At 33.1% G+C, this 21533-nt stretch overlaps 1 protein-coding gene across 4 annotated transcripts in view; it reads right to left on the minus strand.

Moving 5' to 3' along the window:
- Positions 1 to 21533, minus strand: part of KYNU (kynureninase) — a 96473-nt gene that overhangs the window by 20372 nt on the left and 54568 nt on the right. For 3 of the 4 annotated variants that reach the window (XM_028510056.2, XM_036023542.1, XM_036023543.1), the window contains 2 exons: positions 16633 to 16731; positions 15758 to 15831 (listed from right to left, as the gene is read on the minus strand). In XM_028510056.2, the coding sequence (XP_028365857.1) occupies positions 15758 to 15831; positions 16633 to 16731 (173 nt within the window). Of the gene's footprint in view, positions 1 to 15753; positions 15832 to 16632; positions 16732 to 21533 lie in introns of those variants that run through there. The other variant, XM_036023544.1, reaches the window with a different exon arrangement.

Below are 21533 nucleotides of genomic sequence, written 5' to 3' on the forward strand. Positions count from 1 at the left end.
CTCCTACCCTTTACAACAGCAGGAATGGAACTGGAGAGCATTATGCTAAGGGAAATCAGCCAGGCAGTGAAAGACAAATACCATATGATCTCACCTATAAGTGGATCCTACTCAACAAAACAAAAGAGGGAACAAAATAGAACCAGAGACATGGAAATAAAGAACTGACAGTGACCAGACAAGACGGTGGGGAACAGGGGATTGACGGGGAGGGATTATGTCAAAGAACATGTATGTATAAAGGAGCCATGGACAAAGATAACTGAGGGTGGGGGATTGAATGTGGCAGGTGAGGAGTGGGTAGGGCAGAGGAGAGTAATAGAGGAAAAATTAAGACAACTGTAGCTGAACAAAAATAAATGATTTTTTAATAAATTGTTTTTTTTTAAATAAAATAATATCTTGAATAACCAGAGAATCTAACTGAAAAATAATAAATAAAAATAGCAAAATAAGTCTCATGGCTTGTAATATGAACTCATGTTAGACTTGAGTTCATACCACATTTTGATCCTGGTCATGGGGTAAACTAAGAGAAAATAAAAAACTTATGGCATATTTTTATATGAGATACTGAAATTGATCATAATGTATATCTACTTTGAAAAACATTAAGAATTAATTTAAAAGATGGTTATAACAAAATACCTAAATTTTTCTGGTAGTAATTTATAACAGCCACATACACTAAAAAAATTCTGAACTTATACTGTATAGAAAAAAAGAACTTAATTACTTTATTAAAAATAGCCAATTTTTTTCCTAAAATACATGTTTGCATATTTAAGGGTTTATCTATTAAAAAGCAATTTGAATTATGGTTACATACATTCCAGTCAAAACAATCATTAACCATGAGGTTTACTTAATAGTAATTGACTTAATACTTTACCTATAAAAATGTCCACTTTTAATTTTCAAAACCTCAGGGCAAGCTTTATTCAAAAGTTAACTTGCCAAAATTTTAACAGAGTAAACTCTGAGTGTAAAGTATATTCTAGAAGTGTTTGATGTTTGAACTAAGACCTAAATGATGAAATTTGAATTGTCTGCAGTAAAAAGTAGGGGAGACAGGATATATTTCAAAACAGAGAAAATAGAAAAGGCATTTCCTCAGTTCAGGCAAAAACATTTATCTGGAATTATTTGAAATTCCACGCAGGCCACTGGGTTTATTTCAAAGACCTCAGCAGTGAATTTCATATTGTTTGAGGTTGACATTCTACCTATACTATTTGTTACTAGGTAAAATGTAAATTGCCAATTCTATATGATTTATTCCTGTCCATCCCAAAAGTCTTGACTTAAAGAGAAATGTTTTGGATGGTTTTATTTATATGCTCAAAAACCAATGATTATATTTCAGTAATCTTGCATATCACCAACCTTCTTCCTCATCAACAAGTAAAAAAAATAACAAAGCAGAAAGAGAAAAAAATCTACCTAGGAAATAAGAAGGGATATCATTCACATAGGTAAACAAACAAATATCTCAGCTTTCTTTTAACATATATGTTTGTGCCTCCAGGAGAGGTGGTTACCATTTGTTCTTTATCCAGTCACTAGCATTTGCACACTGATCCGATTTTCAGTTGTATACATGGACACTGTGAATGACCACCAAATGCCAATTCATTGTTTGGCTCACTGAGCATTTTGTGTGATGTGTCTCCCTGATCTGTGTTATACTTCCAGCACATATAGACTATGAGGGCTAATCCCCCCTCACCTCCCTTTCCCACTCTTACTTTTCTTTTTGTGTGTATTGTTTTATCCTGAATGGGTTCTGCTAATTTTTAGAGTTAAGTTTACTAAATTTCTAGATGTATGCTTAATATTCAACTTCAGAATTGTTGTTGAATAATTTTCCAGAATAAAGTATTAAATCTGATTAGAAAATGAATGGTCTAGTTTAGGTTCTCCTGTTACTATGCTCTTTTGGTCACACATTAATTCCCAGTTTCTCCTCACCTGAAAAAATGTATGGATTTAGGGACAACTATTAATATGATACTGTTTGGGAAAAATATTTGGGATAGTAAATTCTCTGAAGATACTAATTAAGAATTTTTTTCATCATTTACAACTGGTTTCCTACCACTCCTTCTGCAGAGTGAACCAGTAAATTTCATTGCTTCAGGGTCATTTGTTAAGTGGAGAGCACTATAGATAGTACCAAAACACTTTTTAGCTTTGAGTTCTAAATTGAGCTTTTGAAATTTAGAGCAGAGACAGTTATCTTTAAAAGTCAAGGCTTTTGGTTTTCAATAGACAGATATTTTGGTATTCTAATTGTCTCATGTCTCATATGGCTGAGCATAGATTTTATGCTGTAAACAGCAAAAAAAAAAAAAGGAAAAGAAAAGAGAATAGAAGAAACAATGAACGTAACCCATGAATAAACTCAAGTTTTCTCATGCTAAGGAAAGAGAAGCTTTAAAGTTGGAAGATAAAGATTGGATTCACCTTATTACTACTGAGCCCAGCTGCACACTTTCCCCCAGGTAAGTTCTCAGGGATGGGAGGTGAGAGTTTGAGAGGTTAGTAGGAACTTCAGATATGTTTAGGAGGACTTAATGATAAAAATCGCCTGAGCCATGTTCCCTCACCTTCTGAGGCATTCCAAAGGGTTTGTATATAATCTCTCTATGCTAGTTTGGTCCCATAGTCTTCATGTAAAATGTTAGGAGAATGGACCTGAGATAGTACCATTTACAACCTAGACTCGTACTTTCCCAAGAGACCTGAGAGAGTATCTGAGATTTCTGTGACCTCAGAGAAGGAGTAGAAGTGACTGAAAAACTCATCATCTTCATTGGAGCTGGAGGGTTGGCATAAAGGGCAAGGGGTCATGGTAATTCCACAAATGTTTTGGAACATGCAGCAGTAGAGAGAAGATGATCACAGAGGTACCAGGTACGTTGTAATAGCTTCCAGGAGTGGCTATGAGCCAGATGCCTCTCGCTTACCTATGTCTGTGTGCTCTGTGCATCATCCATACCTGCCACCTTAGATGTCTTCCTAAGGGCAAAGAACAGAAAGCAAGCTTTCTACTGACAGAGCTTAAACTATGAATTCACTGAGAAAAATTAGAAACATTACTAAGTTTACCTAGAAGTTACAAGATGGTATTCCCTGTATCAAATAAGTTGATAGATAAATATGAAGAAAATAAAAGTATTTGCCCATCTAAGTTTATGATCTGATGACATATACATACATAGCTCTTAAAAATTATCAAATTCTGATAAAAAGGCAACATTTTTTCATTTCTTTTTAATGGGATCACTATAATAATTGAGGGACTACTTCAATGCTTTTTTTATTTAGCAACTTTCTTTTTTATTTTTGTATATTTACTAATGCACTGGAATCAATAATAAAATTAAAAGTATATTTATCAAAGTTCTGAAATGAAATGTTTTTGTATTACATATCAGAATCTGGCTTACTTAATTTGAACAGGTAGTTGAGCTACTTCAATGAGCTAAATTGAATGGGAAGCAAACCACCATACCAAATATTAGTTTATTTGGGGTGTTTATGTTTATTATGATGTGTATTTATTCAAAGCCCCTTTTTTCAGAAGGCAGGGAACTGTGCTGGGTACTAAGGAAAACTCAGTCTCACCCTTTCTATTGAGGCTAAGACTGTGTTTGCATGAAAAGGAGAAAGTAAGAAAGGGGTTCCACCCTGAATGAACGTAACCCATTTACCATCATTTGGAACAGAGAAATTGACTATTATCTCGTTTTAAGTCTTTTGAAAGAGAAGGAAAAAAAAAACTACAGTTTGTTAAAGAGAATTCTTTATTTTTTATTTACATATAAAAAAGGGTCCCTGCCCTCAAGGTGTGGCTGAGGATAAGAATTAATTAAACAAATATTAACCCAACAAAAGGGTGGGCAGGTACCCCTCCCAATCCCTGCTTCCTAGTGTTCATGCCTTTGAGTGACCCTTTTCTTCTTAATTATAGGGGACCTATGACTCTTCAACAAGAAGCAAGGATTCAGGGGACATAGAGAAATGGAAAGAATTGAGAGGGAAAATGGACTCAGACCTGTATGTTCAACATTAAGCAGAGCTGAGGAAGACAGAGTTGCTGACAAATCCTGTTAGGAGTGATACATTGAATGGATTTAAACCCTGAAAGAAATGAAACCAAAAACTCAGGAAGATAAGTATCAGTTTCATCAACATGAATATTGAATTTATTCAAAGAAGGAAACTAGAGTAAGAGAAACAAAAGAAAATAACAGATTTTATAGACATGTTTTATATCATAATTCCCTAACAACTAGTAGTAAATGGGGTCAAATTACTCCAGAGCAGGAAGAATAATATTAATTTCCTATTTAACATACCACAGAAGTCTCATATCAAATGTGACAGTGATGTCTACTGATCAAAACAATTACTTGAAGAAAATATTCATCAAAATAACTAAACAAATGATAAATACAAATTCTCTTATAGTTTTCTGCCAATAAGCCATTTAAAAAATGGGGAAATATATTCCATCTCATGTGTACTTCACAGTCAGTACTGGTTAATTATTTCAGACTGTCACTGATTTTTTGTATGATGCTTTTTTCCCTTTGCATCGGTCTTCTGATATTAAGTATTAATAATTACCATGTTCTTTTAATCATTGGTACTATTAGTCTTCAATCTAAATGAAATTCTAAATGTCATTTCTTCTGGATATAATTGCATCTTTTCAAAATAAATTGTTCTACACTTTGACTTGATAAAAAAATTTAATCATTTAATTAGGCATTATAATAAATGAATGACATTTTTATCTTATTAAAGTTTATTTTAATCTATAATCCCTTATGAAGTAAAAATATTCTTTTTTTAAAGACTTTATTTATTTATTTTTAGAGAGGGAAGGGAGGGGGGAGAGAGAGAGAGAGAGAGAGAGAGAGAGAGAGAGAGAAACAATAATGTGCGGTTGCTGGGGGTTATGGCCTGCAACCCAGGAATGTACCCTGGCTGGGAATCGAACCTGGGACACTTTGGTTCCCAGCCCACACTCAATCCACTGAGCTACGCCAGCCAGGGCTATGAAGTAAAAATATTCTTTAGATCACTTCTTTAATATCTGACATTTTTCAGGTTACTTGAATATTTTCATGAAAAACAATATCAATTATATATTTTAAATATAAGAGCCCATCATAATATAACTCTTTGCATAACTAGATTAAAATTTTGGAGAACGTTGTTCATTTAAATAAAGTAAGAATATAAAAAAATCTATTTACTAAAAGAACATGTTAGATAATTCTTTTTGCCATATTGTCTTCCAAATGATGGAAAGTAAATGTGAGCCCAGGTAATCTGGCTCCTCCATTAGCAAAAGTCTTGTGAAAATGGTCAAACAAGTTTAACTTAGGGAAATGTACATTTTTTCTCATTAGGTTCTTATAGTTGTTTCAATAATTCTGAGAGCAACAAAAACAAATGTTAATTGAGTTTTGTTATAAGTCAGACACTGTTCTAAGCAATCACTTAATCTTCAAATACTCCTATAAAGTAGATACTATTATTATTACCCTCACTATATAGATATGGAAATTGAGGTTTCAAGATGTTTGACAAATAGCTTGAGATAACACAATTATTAGCAGATGAAGCCCAAATGTTGAATGCTGAAGTATATTCATAATCAAAGGAAAAATCACCTATGGTAGAATATTTAAAAACAAATCTGAAATTCTATACAGCAATATTCTCCAATTACTTAAATGCTGCACTTAGGCTTCTGAGCTGGCAGAATGCCAACCTAGATGACAGCCATATGCTTTACATATACAATGTTTTTTTTTTCACCTTAACAGATGTTCTTTTGACTTTCTCTGTTCTCTTATAATTTCTATAGTGAGTTTCTCTTCTTCAAAATGCACTGAACTAGGCATCTAATTTAGGGAGCTTAGGTAAGCATATCACTCATATTTATTTATACCCTAAGGTCTTTACAGATGGATAGAGCGCTGTTTAAAGTCAAATAAAGAAATGATTATTTCAGAAATTATTCATTCAAACTCAAAATACATCACAAAGAACCTAGGGAAAAGTTAAGTTTATTTTAAGATTTCCACCACTTGGAACACAGGACAGGTAAAATCAAAATACAATAGAAATATAGTCTAAATGAAATCTTGGCATGAATCCTAAGAAACAAATATTCTAAAGTTAATAAAGTAAAATTAAAAACCATTAAATTAGTTTATAAGTAGCTATTATCACAAGCTCATGAATCATTCCTACAAACTGAATATGAACAATAACAATTAAGATGCAATCTCATAGTACATAAACTAGAAATTTGAATCCTTTGCCATCAAAAATTAAAAATCAGGCAGGGAGTTAGATTACTTAGAATGAAAATATTAACATAATTTGGAGAAAAGATATTGGAAGAAATTCAATAAATAATAAAAAAGGAAAGATTTTAATATGCTTAGTGTTCTTTGAACATTATACATTTCCTAAAAGAAATTTCAAATAAATATTATCCAATGGAAAGCATCACTTATTATAATAGCATCTTGAGGCATGATATTCAGATTCAGTAAGAGAAAACCACCAGGGACCCACCAAATGTGATTTTGCAAGCTAAGAATTATGAAATGAATTATCCAAACTCTCCTCAATCTCTTTAATAAGCCTTTAGTGGCAGCATCTTCAGTATAAATCCCTAAATATTTCATGCACTGAATTAATTTAACTTATTCTGCAAACCCCTTACCTCTTCTCACTCTGTACTTCACCAAAACTAAACAAAATAACTTAACCCAGTTCTCTTAGCCTGTGTTAAATATGCAGTTAATCACTGGAGCAAAATCCAACAAATGAAAAAATGAAATCACAGTTTTTTCTAAGAAGCTACAATTGCATTAAAGGCTGCTTTTATAATGTCTCTTAATTTAACAATTTATCATTTAACATTTAATAACTTAAGTCTATGCTTAGAGATATGAACCTGACTGAGATGAAGTTTCTTTTTCCTCTTCCTTTTCCTCTTCTTTATCCCTTTCACTTTTCCTCCCCCCCCCCCCTTTCTCTCTTTCTTTCTCTGAAGGTCATAACTTAGCACTAAATACAATTTAGTTTTACTATGCTCAGGGTTTCAAAAAGTGTGTTCAATCAGACAAACTGTTATAACATTGCAAAAACATGGGATGTTTGGGATATGACATATTTTATTCATAAGCAAAATCTGTAATAGCAACTGGGGTAAGTTTGAATCTGTCATCTTCCATCCCAATGTCCCCTAGAACCTAACCTCAAGTAAAAATGTATTACTTAAAACCTTCTTCAAATATTCACATTTCACAAAATCAAAAGTAACACAAAGGTTGTTTTATTCAGAAAGTACTGAGACATTTATTCATTCACATAGCTTTTATATATTCTTAATTTTCATAAGAAAACTTTTACTGCTAAATGCTAAGAATAACATATAAATAGCTTTCTCATACCTGAGAAAAGGGAAAAGATGAGCAAGTTACAGTAAAGTTTGTTACAATTTTTTTTTGCACTCACTGTGCTTTATTGCATCCACCTCTCAAACAAAGGGGAAGGGAAAGAAGGCCACCAAAGCCATTGAATAGTCAGTGACACACAGGTTTAGATCAAGTTGGTTTTAGATTCTGAACTATTCCTACTAGCGATGCCCCTTATTCTGGTGCTTCATTTTCATCATTTGAGAATCAGAGAGTTTAAAATCTGGAAGAAAAGTTTAGAGATCACTCAGGCCTAACCATTTATTTTTTCCTATGAGCATACTAAGACCTGGTGAGGTGAAGAGACCTATATTCGTAATCTTGTTCCACAGGAACAGTCAATGGTTCATATTTATCTTTAAAATAAAAATTGAAATCCTTACTTGAAACGCAAAGACTTCAATGCCCCAGCCCCAGACATGGATGCATGTAAAACCACTCTTCCTGGAACACCCCATCACTACCTGTCCTCCCTCAGTCTGACTAAGAGTCAGGAGGACTTCTCCAGTCAACTCAAATGTTACTTCTTCATAAATTTCTTTAACCTCTCTCTCTTTTTCACTCTTTATATTGAATAGTAAGTTCTAGGACACAGGGTTTCATTTATGCCTGTGTCCCCAATGCTTTGCATACTGCTTAGCTTAGAGTAGATACTCAAAAAATACTTTTAAGTTAATAAATAAAATGACTGTATGACATTTGATTAATGATTTAGCATCTTTTCTCCAAAACATCAAATTAATATTTGATTTTCATTTCATTCTTGCCCACCTATCCTCACTTTTCTCTCTGTGCCCTCAATTTCCTCAGAACCTTGTCCTGCTTTCTTCCTCTCATTTGCATTGCCATATTTTGGTTAATGAGCAGCTCACTTCTGTATGATTGCAAACATCTCTTAACTGGCATTCATGTTTATATTCTCATTTAGAGTGCTACAACTAACCCTTTAGAACAGATCCAAAATCCTACAAACACTCATCACCTCTCTGCTACTCCCCTGCCTTGAGTTGTGGTCACTTCTTGCCTTTTTCCCATAATGGTTCCACAGTAGGTCTTCCATAGCCCAACTTCATCTTCATACACACTATTCCCAACAATGCCACCAAAAGGATCATTTTAAAAGCTGCTATGTCATGTCACTTTTATGGCAAAATGGGCAGTGTGTGCCTGGTCTCTATATTGCTTTGTAAGAGCCCACATTTCTGGAGCCCTTTCTTTCTCTACTAATCCCCAGCTTGCTCAATCTATTTCAGCCATGGGGACCTCCTTGATGCTCCTGAAACATTCAAGACATGCTCCTGCCCTTGGACCTTTTGATAAAATATTCCCTCTTGCCTGGAGCACTCTTCCAAAATAACTGATTGGTTATCTACTTCTTCATCCTTTTCTAGCAGTTATTTATATAAATATGAATTGTTTTGATTACATATTCAATTACATCTTCAAATCTTAATCAATTAGAGGCATCTTCAAATATATCCAATGAGCTAACAGTATGGTAAGCATAGTTATTTTAAAAATACTTTCTGATATCATGAGTTTTGGTTAATGAAAATTGTTTCCTGAAGTTCCAGAGTAATGTGTTGTCCATATAAGAGCTAAGTCATTTTTGTATGAAAGCTTTATTAACAAATAAAGCCTATGAAAATTTCCTGCGTATACTTTCTTAAAATATATTATATTTTTGAAATATTGGTTTATAATACTTTGAGGCAATGCTGATGTTAAAAGCACACAGAGAGAATGTCTGAATTTAGAACTTTAGAAAAAACTATTTGCCATGTTGATTAAATGCTTATAAAATATTTTTAAGTTTCTGCAGCTAGTTTTCATGAATATATTTGGTCTTTGTAGAAGCATATGGAAATGCATATTTAATTTGGCATATTTTGCAAGTCATACCCCTTCAGAATAACTTGAAATGTAGAAATGCTTTCATGTGCTAGAAAATGGTTTATCTATTATGCTAAGAGTAAAGAAAGAGCTATATATTCAACAAAAAAATTAAAAATATTTTCTCAGGCATTGTGGATAATGGAAGTAAAGATCAAAGTGACTATGTCCCTGTACTTAAGGATTTCTTTGACAAGCTTTATTTTTTTTTTGTCTTAAAGGTTAAATGACCTCATATACCTTCAGAGACACTAGATTGCAATATTAGAAGAGAAAATAAATTTTGAGGTTTCGAAAGAAGAGAGGTGTAGGTTATGTGTCAGAATTCCATAGATAGCTCTCCTTCAATCAATTTGTCTTCCTTTGTAATCCTTCCAGTAAGAATTTGGGCACTAGGAGTTAGACAGGCATAACCTACTCCTGCAGCATGGCTTTGGAACTAAATAAGAGCATGAGGCAAAATCAACTCTACCTCTATAGTTCTAAAGTATTGTGTAGAATGGGGATAAAGAACAATTTTTTGATAAAAGGCAAAATGTTAAATGTTAAGCCAATAGCTCAGATTCCATAAAAATTTTAGTGAAGAGTATGAAAAGGAAAAGATTACTTGACATATACTTTTAAGAAATGTCATTTAAGTAAGTCTTTTTTAAATTTATGAAATAATCAAGTGAAGTCTCTCTCATAGGCAACTATTTCAGCTCTCAGAGTAATAGAGTGAATTTATTCATTTAATTAACATAGCATTCCAATTTGTAAAGGATTTGTACCTATAAGTCCCCTACCGTCTGCTCAAGATTTTCTGAAGCAGCTCTGAGTTAAAGTCATCTGTCCCTCTGCTGTTCCTATGGCAGTGTCCGAGAATTTACCTCACGCTGACTAAGAAGTTGCCTTGTGGTATATTTCTAACTTTGTGTTACCTGTTATTCAAACCATTTATTTGACTATTGAAACTGTATTTCTCTAAATGGAATGTAAGATTTTAAAAATCAGAGGCATATCCTATATTTATTTTCATTTATGAAAGTTTCTTATACAAAAATATTTGTTGGTTATATTTTTTATATGTCCTTAATTCACTCAGGTCATTCTCGTTACATGATAAAGCAGTGAGCATGTTAGAAAGGACACTTTTACTGGAATAAGTTAAACTGGAAGTTTCTTGAGATTAGAAAGTTATGTGGATATATTAGAAGTCCTCATTATTTGATTACAAATAAAATATTTTAAAAATCTATTTAAAATAAATTTTATACCAGTAACTATACTTTTACAGTAATTGATGGTGAAAAAATAAAATATTTGATTGATATGCTCTGGAAAAAGAATTTAACATTATATAAAAATTTAAACTTAAAATTTAATGATATAATGATTAAAATTATAATATTATAATTATAAAAATGAACAAATACCGAATCCAGTTTGATTTTTTTGGTGTATTTTGGCAAATACAATGATAGCAAAATATAATCTTTTTCATTTTACATTTAACATTTTCAGCATGACAATAAAGATGATCATATCTACAAAAATTTTTAAAGCATTTATCTTTTCCTTTTAATCCCTGATATTCAAGTCATTTGTTTTTGAAGTACTGTGTCAAATTTCCTCTACTTCATCTGTTAATGGTTCTAACTCTGACAGATTCTCATTGTTCATGATTTTGTGATTCAGTAGTTCGTTAATGTCAATTGGATCATGAATTCCTGAATCTCTTGAAATATTTTACTTTACAATACATTTCATTGTGTTTTCACTGTGTTTTCTGATATTTATAACACCTATGATCAGCAAGAGGCCAATAGTTATAGATGCTAATACTAACTGGGAAAAGGTGCAAATAAATGCTAATTTTGTGCATGGGTGGTTCATAGTGAATATTTCCTATCAGCCTTTGCTTTCCTCTATTATTATGTATTTTCAGGGACTGAAGAAATGCTTTGATAATCAGGAACTCTTATAATTTCCAATCAGATGAAAATAAGGGCTAAAAAGTAAGCAAATGGTGTAGGTAGAAGTGGAAATTGGTGTCCTCCACAAATGTTTGTTGTTGAAATCATGATTGTAGAAGAGACACTCCTGGACAGGAGGACCAAGGGTTGAGACACTGAGAGATTCTTCTAGAACACAGAGGAATAATCACATACTTTGGAACAGGAGTAAGAGAACGTGGTACACTGGAAGCTTAGAGCTGTAGTAGGTAACGTTAATGACAGAGGAGATGGCCAAGTATATCTGATATGGCTGAGAGGTCAAGAATTCATGGCTGAGAAGTCATTCATATTAATACTAAACAAATAACTCCAGTAATAAGCTAAATAGCTAGAACAGATTTCCTGAGAAGTCTAGGTCATATTTCAACTAGAGATTCTGTGCAAACTCACTTCAGAATCACCTGATATTGGCCTATTCAGTATCAGGAAAGAAGCCGGAGTCTTGTGAATTCACATACCTTGCTACTGCTGCATATACTTCTGTGTTCTTTCAGTCCTTGACAAGAGGACCTTATTCAGGTACTAGGCAAGGATGTAATGTTTAGTAAACCGGAAAGGATTACGGAGATACCAAACATAGTTTAAATTACAGATAAGTTTTGGATTATGGCATTCTCCAGTATTGTCTGGAGAAGGATATGGGATCAAATATACCAGGTAAGCATTGTCCAGAACAAAGACACTTTAGATGTTCTCTTCATGTAACCTGAATTGTAAAGTTTGGCCAAGCATGGCACAAGCTTATCATTTTTATATCTTTTTGCTAAAATTTTGATGTTTACCTTTATCTTTTTAGGCTCTTATAAATATTGTTTAATTTGCCTTTTTTTCAAGTTGCCAAGTGGTAATAATAAAAAACCCCCAAAACTACATTTCTGAGTTCTAAAATTTGCCTTAGCCACACACTGAAGTCAGCCAACCTCTTTGGCTGGTGCTTTTTAACCTGCAAATTACTTATTACAATAAAAGAGATGACTCAATCTCTTAATAAAGTTTTAAAAATGCCATCTATTTAAAGCCTTCAATCAAACACCTCTAGATGTGAAGCAAATGTATTGGCATGATTTGAAATTCTAGCATTGTCATCAAAATTATTATTAGGCATCATTCTTGGTCACTCAGAAAGTGGGATTATTCTGGGATTAAAAAATCCCAGGAGAAAAGAGCATCTCAGGAGATCGAATACATGGGATCATTGGGAAGTATGCTGTGCCATCACAGAAAGTAAGGAAGAACAGCTTTGTAGTATGTGTCATGTCACTGGACAGGGTAAAAAAGTAAAATGGTAGAACAAATCTTTTTTTTAAATTTTTTTAATTTTATTTTAATCATTGTTCAAGTACAGTTTTCCCCCTTTTACTCCCATTCCAGCCCACCCACCCAACCCTCCCTACTTCCAAATCTTAATAGCTCATATGATACACTCCTGCATTCATGCTCGAGTTTCTCTAAACACTAGGGGGAGGGGATGGTGGGATCTTGAATTGCAGCCTATGGGTGCTTATCGAAGATGTTGCATGGGCTTTATTTATCTTTGAAGTCACTAAAATCCAAAGGTTAAGCAGTGATCTAAAGTACACCAGAAAAACAATGTTTATACAGTTAAAAATAAAAATGCAAAGGTATTTAAGTACTTATGTTAGTGATATAACTGTCAAATTATTACAGTTGAAATATTATAGTATTTCTCTGACATATTGCTCATATTTCAGAGCAATAATTACTAACTTTACAATCACAGTCAGCCCTCAAGGAAAAAAATGTACAAGATAGTATTTACTCAAGATCAGTCCTATTTAATATAATTCATAGTTACATTCAATATTTAGCATATGACACTGGAATGAGATAAAGTGATGACAAACTAGGAAAAGTTCAAATTCTAGTTGAGAATAGCAGCTTGAGTTATGATGCTTAATGCAGTGAATTGACTCTGACCTTTACTCATTCCCTTTATTAGGAAAATGTTCTTGGAAAAAGTCTTAGTTCATCAGTATTGAACAATGGCCAAATGCCTAATTTAAACAAACAAACAAACATAAAAGGAAGTGAAATATCTTGGCAGAGATGTAATTTACCCATTGCTAATGGAAACATCATATAAAAGATATTTCAAAATTATATACTGAATATTACACTTTTAGAGTACACATTTGCATATCCTGGGCCCCTCTCTACACCAGGTGGGCAGTAATGTCCTTGTTTCCCTATTTTTTTTTTTATGAATACACGTGTGTGCTGTTTAACCTTGCACCTAGAATACCTCTCACTTTAATGTCTGCTTTCATCTTGTTCTACCTCTTTATCAAAGGCTTTGACAACAAAATTATTGTACTATAAATATGTAGCTAAATTATATGGCAGAATACACAATTTAAATGTATATACTTTAAAAATACTTGATAAGGAATGAAAGACTCCACCAGGAAATGTTATTTGGATACTCTTTGTCTGAAATAACATAGGTAGCCACTAGATGTCACCCCTTTTTAAGCAACAAAATTTGTAATAGCAGTATCAGTTACTTCCCTAGAGGGTATCATTTGGCATCATTGGAACTAGCTGTACTGTACTATCATCACATAAAAGAAGCTTTAACAAACTAACAAACTACAACAACCAGGTTTTTCTGGAAGGAGGGTTTTGTGAGTCAAGACTGATTTGAGTCTTGTCAGTCTCCAAGGCCAGATAGTTAAAATTCAACAATAGTTAATAAAGTATAAGAATAAAAAAAACAGTTAAAAGCATATACAAATAAAAAATGAACATGCATAAAGATCTCATTCAACTCATTAATTAGTGAGGAAACCAGTAAGATGAAAGGCCGGTAAAAGAGAGAATCAAGGAATGGAAACTTACATAGTCAGCCTGTCAAAGGCCTATGGAAATGAACTTGGTAATAGGTACAAAATTATATAAAGTCCTAATGGTCAGAAAACATAATGTTTGGGGTTATGTTCTTTCCTTTAGAGAAATGATCTTTACTAGGCAAAAGTCTGTAAGTAAAAAATGCCACTTCACAGAGAGGCAACAAAGTTCTTAGCTTATATATGTGGATCACATATAATACTTATGGGCTGTGCTTAGTGCTTTACGTGTCTCCTGCCATTTTATTCTCACACAATTGACAATGAGGCAGATGCTGATACTCTCTTTAGTTAGAGGCTAGAACAGAACATGGAGATACCGAGGAACAGTCTTCATATCATGGACCAGCGAGCAGTCAAGCTGTCCTGTGAATCTGCCTAGATGGTCCTTCTCCTACATGCATGGCAGTCTTAGAACATATGCTTTATATTCTTGTCAGAGAATTAGGGGAACAGGGAAAATCTAATGTACTGACAGTCAGTAGAGGAAAGCATCTGCCTGACAAAATACCTGTCTAGAGACAATGATCTATTTAATTTTAAAACTCAAAATCTTAAGGAAATTGTAGAACTAATTAAATGAACTATAGAAAAATTATCTTAGAATTTTAGGGTTTATATATATAGAACCTCAGAATGTGAGGTACCCCAAACTTTATCACTAAATCAGCTTCAATTCTTGTAAAGATTTTACCACTCAGGCAGGGGCTGAGAAAATTCAGAAAATTAATTGAACTTTATTGTATTACCTAGTAAGAGTTTACTCAGTCTCCTTATCACATATACTCGGATACAACTATGAAAGGTTTTTTTTCAAGAATATTATTTCTTTATCCTCATATCAGATAATAGGAAAAGGTACACTGTGAGTTCCCCAGTCACATAAAAATGTGTAAATTTGTTGGCATATCACATTTGCGTTTATACTTGCTCTAAAAAATGAAGTTATATAACATAGAAGTAGTGGTTTTTATGTAGTTAATCAGTTGTTTAGTGTTCAGCTTCTTCAGTTTTCATAGATTATAAAATCTTTTAGGGCATAAGATATTCCTTACAAGACCATCATATTATGTTTCTAGCTTTAGAGGTAGATGTGATCTAAATAACAACACACTACATTTAAGGCTCTATTAGGCACATCTCTGGTTGCCTTTGATTTATTCATCAATGTGAGAAATCAGAACTTTTCTGAAGTCTCATTTTTGAAAAAGAAAGCATTCTCTTTGCATTAAACCATCTGCTCTACATGACTACAATAACTCATTTTTAGCATTGGAGTTTCCCTTTTGTGATTTTTTTTGCTCAACCAATTGAATTTATTTCTGATAAAGCACATCATTGTACAGTAGTAAATACAGTAGTAAAATAATTATAGTCAATGCAGATTCATAATGGATATCATCTTAAAGGATTCACATAAATTTAGCATTTTATTAATGCAGATTAATTTATTCATCACCAAAGAAGAATTTAAAACGGTACTCACGCTGGTTTAATTGTATGGGTATGTTTTTCATGGACAAAGACACCAGCAATACCTCCTGCTCCTGAATTTAAATACTGGATTGAAAATAAATTAAATTATATGGGTTCCTCTGAATATATATCAAAGATAAACAATGTAATCAGACCTTTTTGTTGCTATGAAATCAACTTTTAACCAGTTCAAAATGTGTGATTATTTAAGCATTCATAGTAAAACAGAATTTTGGGTCACTTTATTCAAAGAAAAGCAAATGAAGCATAGAATTATTAATTGAGAATAAATAGCTATTATTTTTTGGCCAGATTTTGCTCTGACTAGTAGATAATAGTTCCACTGAAGCCAATCTAATCTAATCCATTGAAGTAATTTCAATTATTTCATCACAAAAATATTTAAATAATAATAAAACTATCACATTTTAAAATTACCTAAATTAAAATTAATTGGTTTTATTCCTATGCTCCCTGTTAATTAAATTGTCTTCAAATGTCACTATCAACTCAATTCCATAACAATTATCTTATACATGTAGAAATTTCACAACATACCAAAAAAAAAACCTAACTAAAAAATTTAATTAACTTAAATTAACTTTTAAGTGTAGAGTTGTTGTTTTTTTCCATAACCTCTCAACTTTTCATAGCAGCCAGAGAACTGAAGGAATAAGTACTCTATAGTGGATGGAAACACCAGAAGTTAATTATCATACCATTCTAATGTATGACTCTATAATTAACTAAAATCAGGAAATACACTAATAAAAGAAATAGGCAAAAGTAATTCCAATAGTTAAAATTGGTTGCCTCTCCAGATTTTTAATTTAGGTTAATGTTAATGTGGAATAAAAGGATGTAAATATATTAACTACTTTGTACCTTATAGGAACACCAGCAGGCAAAATCGACTCCCCAGTCATGTAAGTGAAGTTCAACATTTCCAACTGCGTGTGCTAGATCAAAGCCAACCAAACAACCCTGGGGGAAAACATAATAACAAGTTTTAAATTTGCTTAATGATTAGAAATAATAAGTATAAATATCCTTGAGAATCTTCAACAAAATGCTGTAATATTCAATATTATCTTATACATGTAGAAATATGGATCACCCTTTGATTCTATGGTTCACTAAGTGAGAACCACAAAAACTCTGGGCATTCCCAAAATTCTTTTAGGCTAAAACAATTTTCATAATACCAAGACATTCTTTTCCTTCTTCACTGCATTGATATTTGCAATGATAATGCAAAAGCACTGATGGGCAAAACTGCTGGTGGCCTAGCACAAATCCAGCCAGTGGCACCAAACTCTATGAGTGGTCACTGCATCCCAAAGCCATTCAGCTGCAGGGGGAAAAAAGATAATTTTACTTAAAAGGCTCCTTGATAAATCTGCAAAAATGATGAATTTGCAGATTCATCATTTGAATTATTTTCATTCAAATGATGAAATCTCAAAACCTAAATTTTTATATTTTTAAGGTTAAATAATATGGGAAGTATGCATAAAGTATTCAACCACATTCTGAAGATGGTTGTCTCAAAGTAGTGAACTTAATGTTATAAATTGAGTTGTATCTCAGCAAGCTACTTTTACTTGGTGAAGAACCATTTTTTTCATGGAACAGAAACTGATAAGTAATAGTAAGAATCATGTGAATCTGTCAGTTCAAAGAAAACAATTCATAGCATTTGTTTCCAATTTAAAAAAAAAAGCTTCCAAGGGATATTAGAACTTTGGGAAACTTGTATTCACTTCTGTGAATATTACCTTTTCCCAGTATTTAAAAATGTTTCTGATTAGCTTAGTAGTGATATATAATTTAAAAATAATACATAATGAAGTATGTAAATATTTGGAAAATCTTCATAGCTCAGAAAACCAAATGACCAATACTTAATGTTATGTATCATGGATTAAGCTCTATTCAAAATGCAAATTAACCAATACATTTTCATGTAACAAAGTACAGAAAGTTCAGTCATTTTGTTTCACATCCCACACTACTACTCCAAGAAGCCCTCACTTGCCAAATTCTGGTGCATTATCAAAAAATATCCTCAATTAAACAACTTCTGCTTTTTCTGACTCTATATCTGCATGAGGAGCGATTTTCTTCATATTCTTCACAAAGATAAAAAAAGCAAGAGATTGAATGAAGAAGTAGATATAAAAAATAGCTGTCTTTTATTAAACCAAACAATAAAAAGATTTGTCAATTATAAAACATTATTTTTTCACTCATTTCAGAAGTTTGTTTTCCTAACAATATATAATTTATGTTAAAATGTAACAGGTTTTTAATTTGCTATGCTAAAATAAATAAAAAACATAAATTTTTTTAAATTTATAAATATAAATTTAAAAAAATTAAAAATGAAAACAAAAAAGTTTCATTGAATTACAAATTCAATGAAATTGTAATTTCATTGAATACAAATAGATATAAATATAAGATGAAACCCTTTTTGAGTCCTCTATGATTTTTAAAGTTATAAAAGCTTTGTGTTACTGAAACATTCAAGAATAATAGCTGTAGTGTATTATACTAAACTGAAGGAATTAATGAAAGTTTTTAGTTTATCACTTAATCTCACATCAAGCCCACATTTAATTTAATTGACTCAAGTGTATACATGTTGTGACAAATTTCCTTAACAGTTGTGCTTCTTTGTCTCTTCTTATATTCATGTTCCTTGACAAATAACTTCAGTCCCTCTCACTGTGGACAGGGTTCAATTCTGTGCCACTGGGATGAGTGAGGCAGGTAAGTTGTTTTGGTCAAAGGAATGTTAACACCTATATTACAAGCAGAATCCTAAAAGCACTTCAGTGGATAGGCTTGCTCTCCCCTGCCCTTTGCCACCTCTGTGAGAAGGAACAGCATGAGCCAACCTGCTGCCCAGATGGAAGATGGAAGAAATGTATTTAGATCAGAATCATTCTTAGTGAGCTCAGCCTGCATTTGCTTGTCTCTCCACCCTCCTCTAGTTAGCTAGAGATACACGAATGAGCTCAGCTGAGACTAGCAGGATCCTGAGACCAAGTCCTGCCTCAATCAGCTGACACAAAGATAACGAACTGTGGGGCACTGAGAACAAGTCACACCAAGATGAGCCACAGCGGTGCCCTGGCTTGTGTGGCTTGGTGAAATGAGTGCTGGCTTGTAAACCAAAATGTGGCCAGTCCCATTCCCAGTCAGGGCTTGTGCCTGGGTTGCAGGCCTAATCCTGGGTTGGGGACATGGGCAAGAAGGAACAGATCAAAGTTTCCTTCCCTCTCTTTCTTCCTCCCTTCCCCTCTCTCTGAAAATAAGTAAATAACATATTTTTTAAAAACACTTTGAAGTACTTAGACTTGGATGTCAAAAAGAATTTTTAAAAAAGGTGTGCCTCAATAATATGCAGATTACTTAGAGCTAATGTCAGCTTTAGCAGCAGATTCAAGAGAAATTCCTGCACCTCCCTTTAACTACCTAAAAAAATTGAACTTGGGGTTTTGCTCATAATAAGAGATCATCAGATATAACTTCTATTTAATAAATATCTTTTATTATGATCTTCCACTGACCCTTTGAAGCCTCACAGGCACATCACCTCAGTCCTAGCTCTGCATGTCTTATATGCCCATATTCCCTTGCTACCTCTGAACCATTTCTGCATGTGGGGTCTCCAACTCTAACACATATGCAGGATTCCCACACATACATACATATGTATTAAACTTAGTTATTTTCTCTTGCTAATCTGTCCTTCATCTGTTTGGTTATTAATTAGCCAGAAGAACCTTGATGATAAAGTTTGTTCCTCCCCCCACACAACTGGTAAAAATACTTTTGCCTCTACACTGCATTTTCTCTGTACATTGACTTGAACCCTTAACAGCTTCATATTGCCTGACTTTATTCTCCTTATTTACTCGTATGGCTTCAAGTGTTTTGCATGTCTGCCTAGTAGAATTCAGTGTTTTAGAAACAAGTTCTTCCAGAAGGACAACATGGATTAGTGAATTTGTATTATCCAAACTGTACCCAAGTAGCAATTTGCTAAATTAATAGCTAACCATCAAAACCATTTAGCTTTGTGCATATCATAATGTTAAGTTTTACTTAGAGAATATAGTGATTCATTTCACATTAAGACAACTTTGTGCCCTGACCCACGTTGCTCCGTTGGTTGGGTATCGTTCTGCAAAGCAAAAGGTCACTGGTTTGATTCATGGTCAGGGCACATGCCTGGGTTGTGGGTTTGATCCCTGGTGTGGGTGGTGTGAGAGGCAACTGATTGATGTTTCTTTCTCACATTGATGTTTCTCCTCCCTCTCTTTCTTCCTCCCTTCCTCTTTCTCTAAAAGTAAATAAATAAAATATTTTAAAAGAGACAACTTTTTACATGAACATAAGACAAGACAAAACCAACTGATCATTAAATAAGGGTGATAGTTCGTCTTGCAAAATGTTTTACCTCTGAGTTCTGTATTGTTAGTTTACTAATAGCATGTATGTTACATTCTCAAAACTTTAGATTTTCTGCAACTTTGAAGAAACATCCACCAATTGATATTTTGAAGGAAATAATTGCAGAGGGACTGATTTTACATTGTTTTAACATCGCTTAAGAATAACCCCAAACTGCTATTATAGCAATTGCACCTAGAACAGAGGATGCAACCCATGACCTGCTTTTAATAAATAAAGTTATATTTGAGCACAAACTTCTCATTTGCTTGAATATTATCTGTTGATGCTTTTGCAAATGAATTGAGTAGCTGCAACAGAGACATTATGGCTGACAAAGTATAAATTATTTACTATCCCGCCTGTTGCAGAAAAGAAGGAATTTCCGATCCTTACCATAAAGCATAGTTTCTATTTTACAAACATCAATATACTGAAGAATTAGTTAATTAGAAATCTTGCTCATTATTGGACATAAGTGGCATCTCAGAAAAGTTTTTACTGGTAAAAAATAACTAATGTTCCAGGGGTATAAATTTGGGCTTTGTTTCTCATGAAAAATAAGTAATGTATAGCATAAAAATACAGCAAATTTTCACCTGGCTGGCGTAGCTCAGTGGATTGAGCATGGGCTGTGAACCAAAGTGTTGTAGGTTCGATTCCCAGTCACGGCACATGCCTGGGGTGCAGGCCACGGCCCCCAGCAACTGCACATTGATGTTTCTCTCTCTCTCTCCCTCCCTTCCCTCTCTAAAAATAAGTAAATAAAATCTTAAAAAATATAAAAACTCTATTTCATCTTTTAAAAAACTACAACAGATTCTCCATTCTAACATAAGGTTTAGGAATGATAGAAAAGAAAATGCAATTAATTTTTATTAAGATTTAGAGGTTATCAAAACCTGGTTTTGCAGACTAACGAGTTTTCGTCTTAACTAAAACTTTAGACTAACTCAGTGTTTTATAGATATGATTTTGCAAATCACGCTTCTTTTAGAAAACTCGAGGAATAAAAAAGACAGCACTTTTATTTTATTATCAGTTTATTATAAAGAAGGGCACAATGAGGACCTATGGAACTTCACACTTAACCCCTTACTAAAAGCCTTGTGGTCACATCTGTGACACCACCTTAAAAAAAACACCAGTGGCTCCTACATTATGTTCTAATGTGTGTACAATTCTTTCCTAATCAACCGCATCAAACATAATTGATTAAAAGACCAGAAGCTACAAACTTGATTATCACAAAGTGATTTCACCAAAAGTTCACTAGATGGCAGCATCACAAAAATAAAGAACTCACAGTTCCCACAAACCTC

This window comes from Phyllostomus discolor, chromosome 4 (genome assembly GCF_004126475.2).
Source record: "Phyllostomus discolor isolate MPI-MPIP mPhyDis1 chromosome 4, mPhyDis1.pri.v3, whole genome shotgun sequence".
NCBI lineage: Eukaryota > Metazoa > Chordata > Mammalia > Chiroptera > Phyllostomidae > Phyllostomus > Phyllostomus discolor.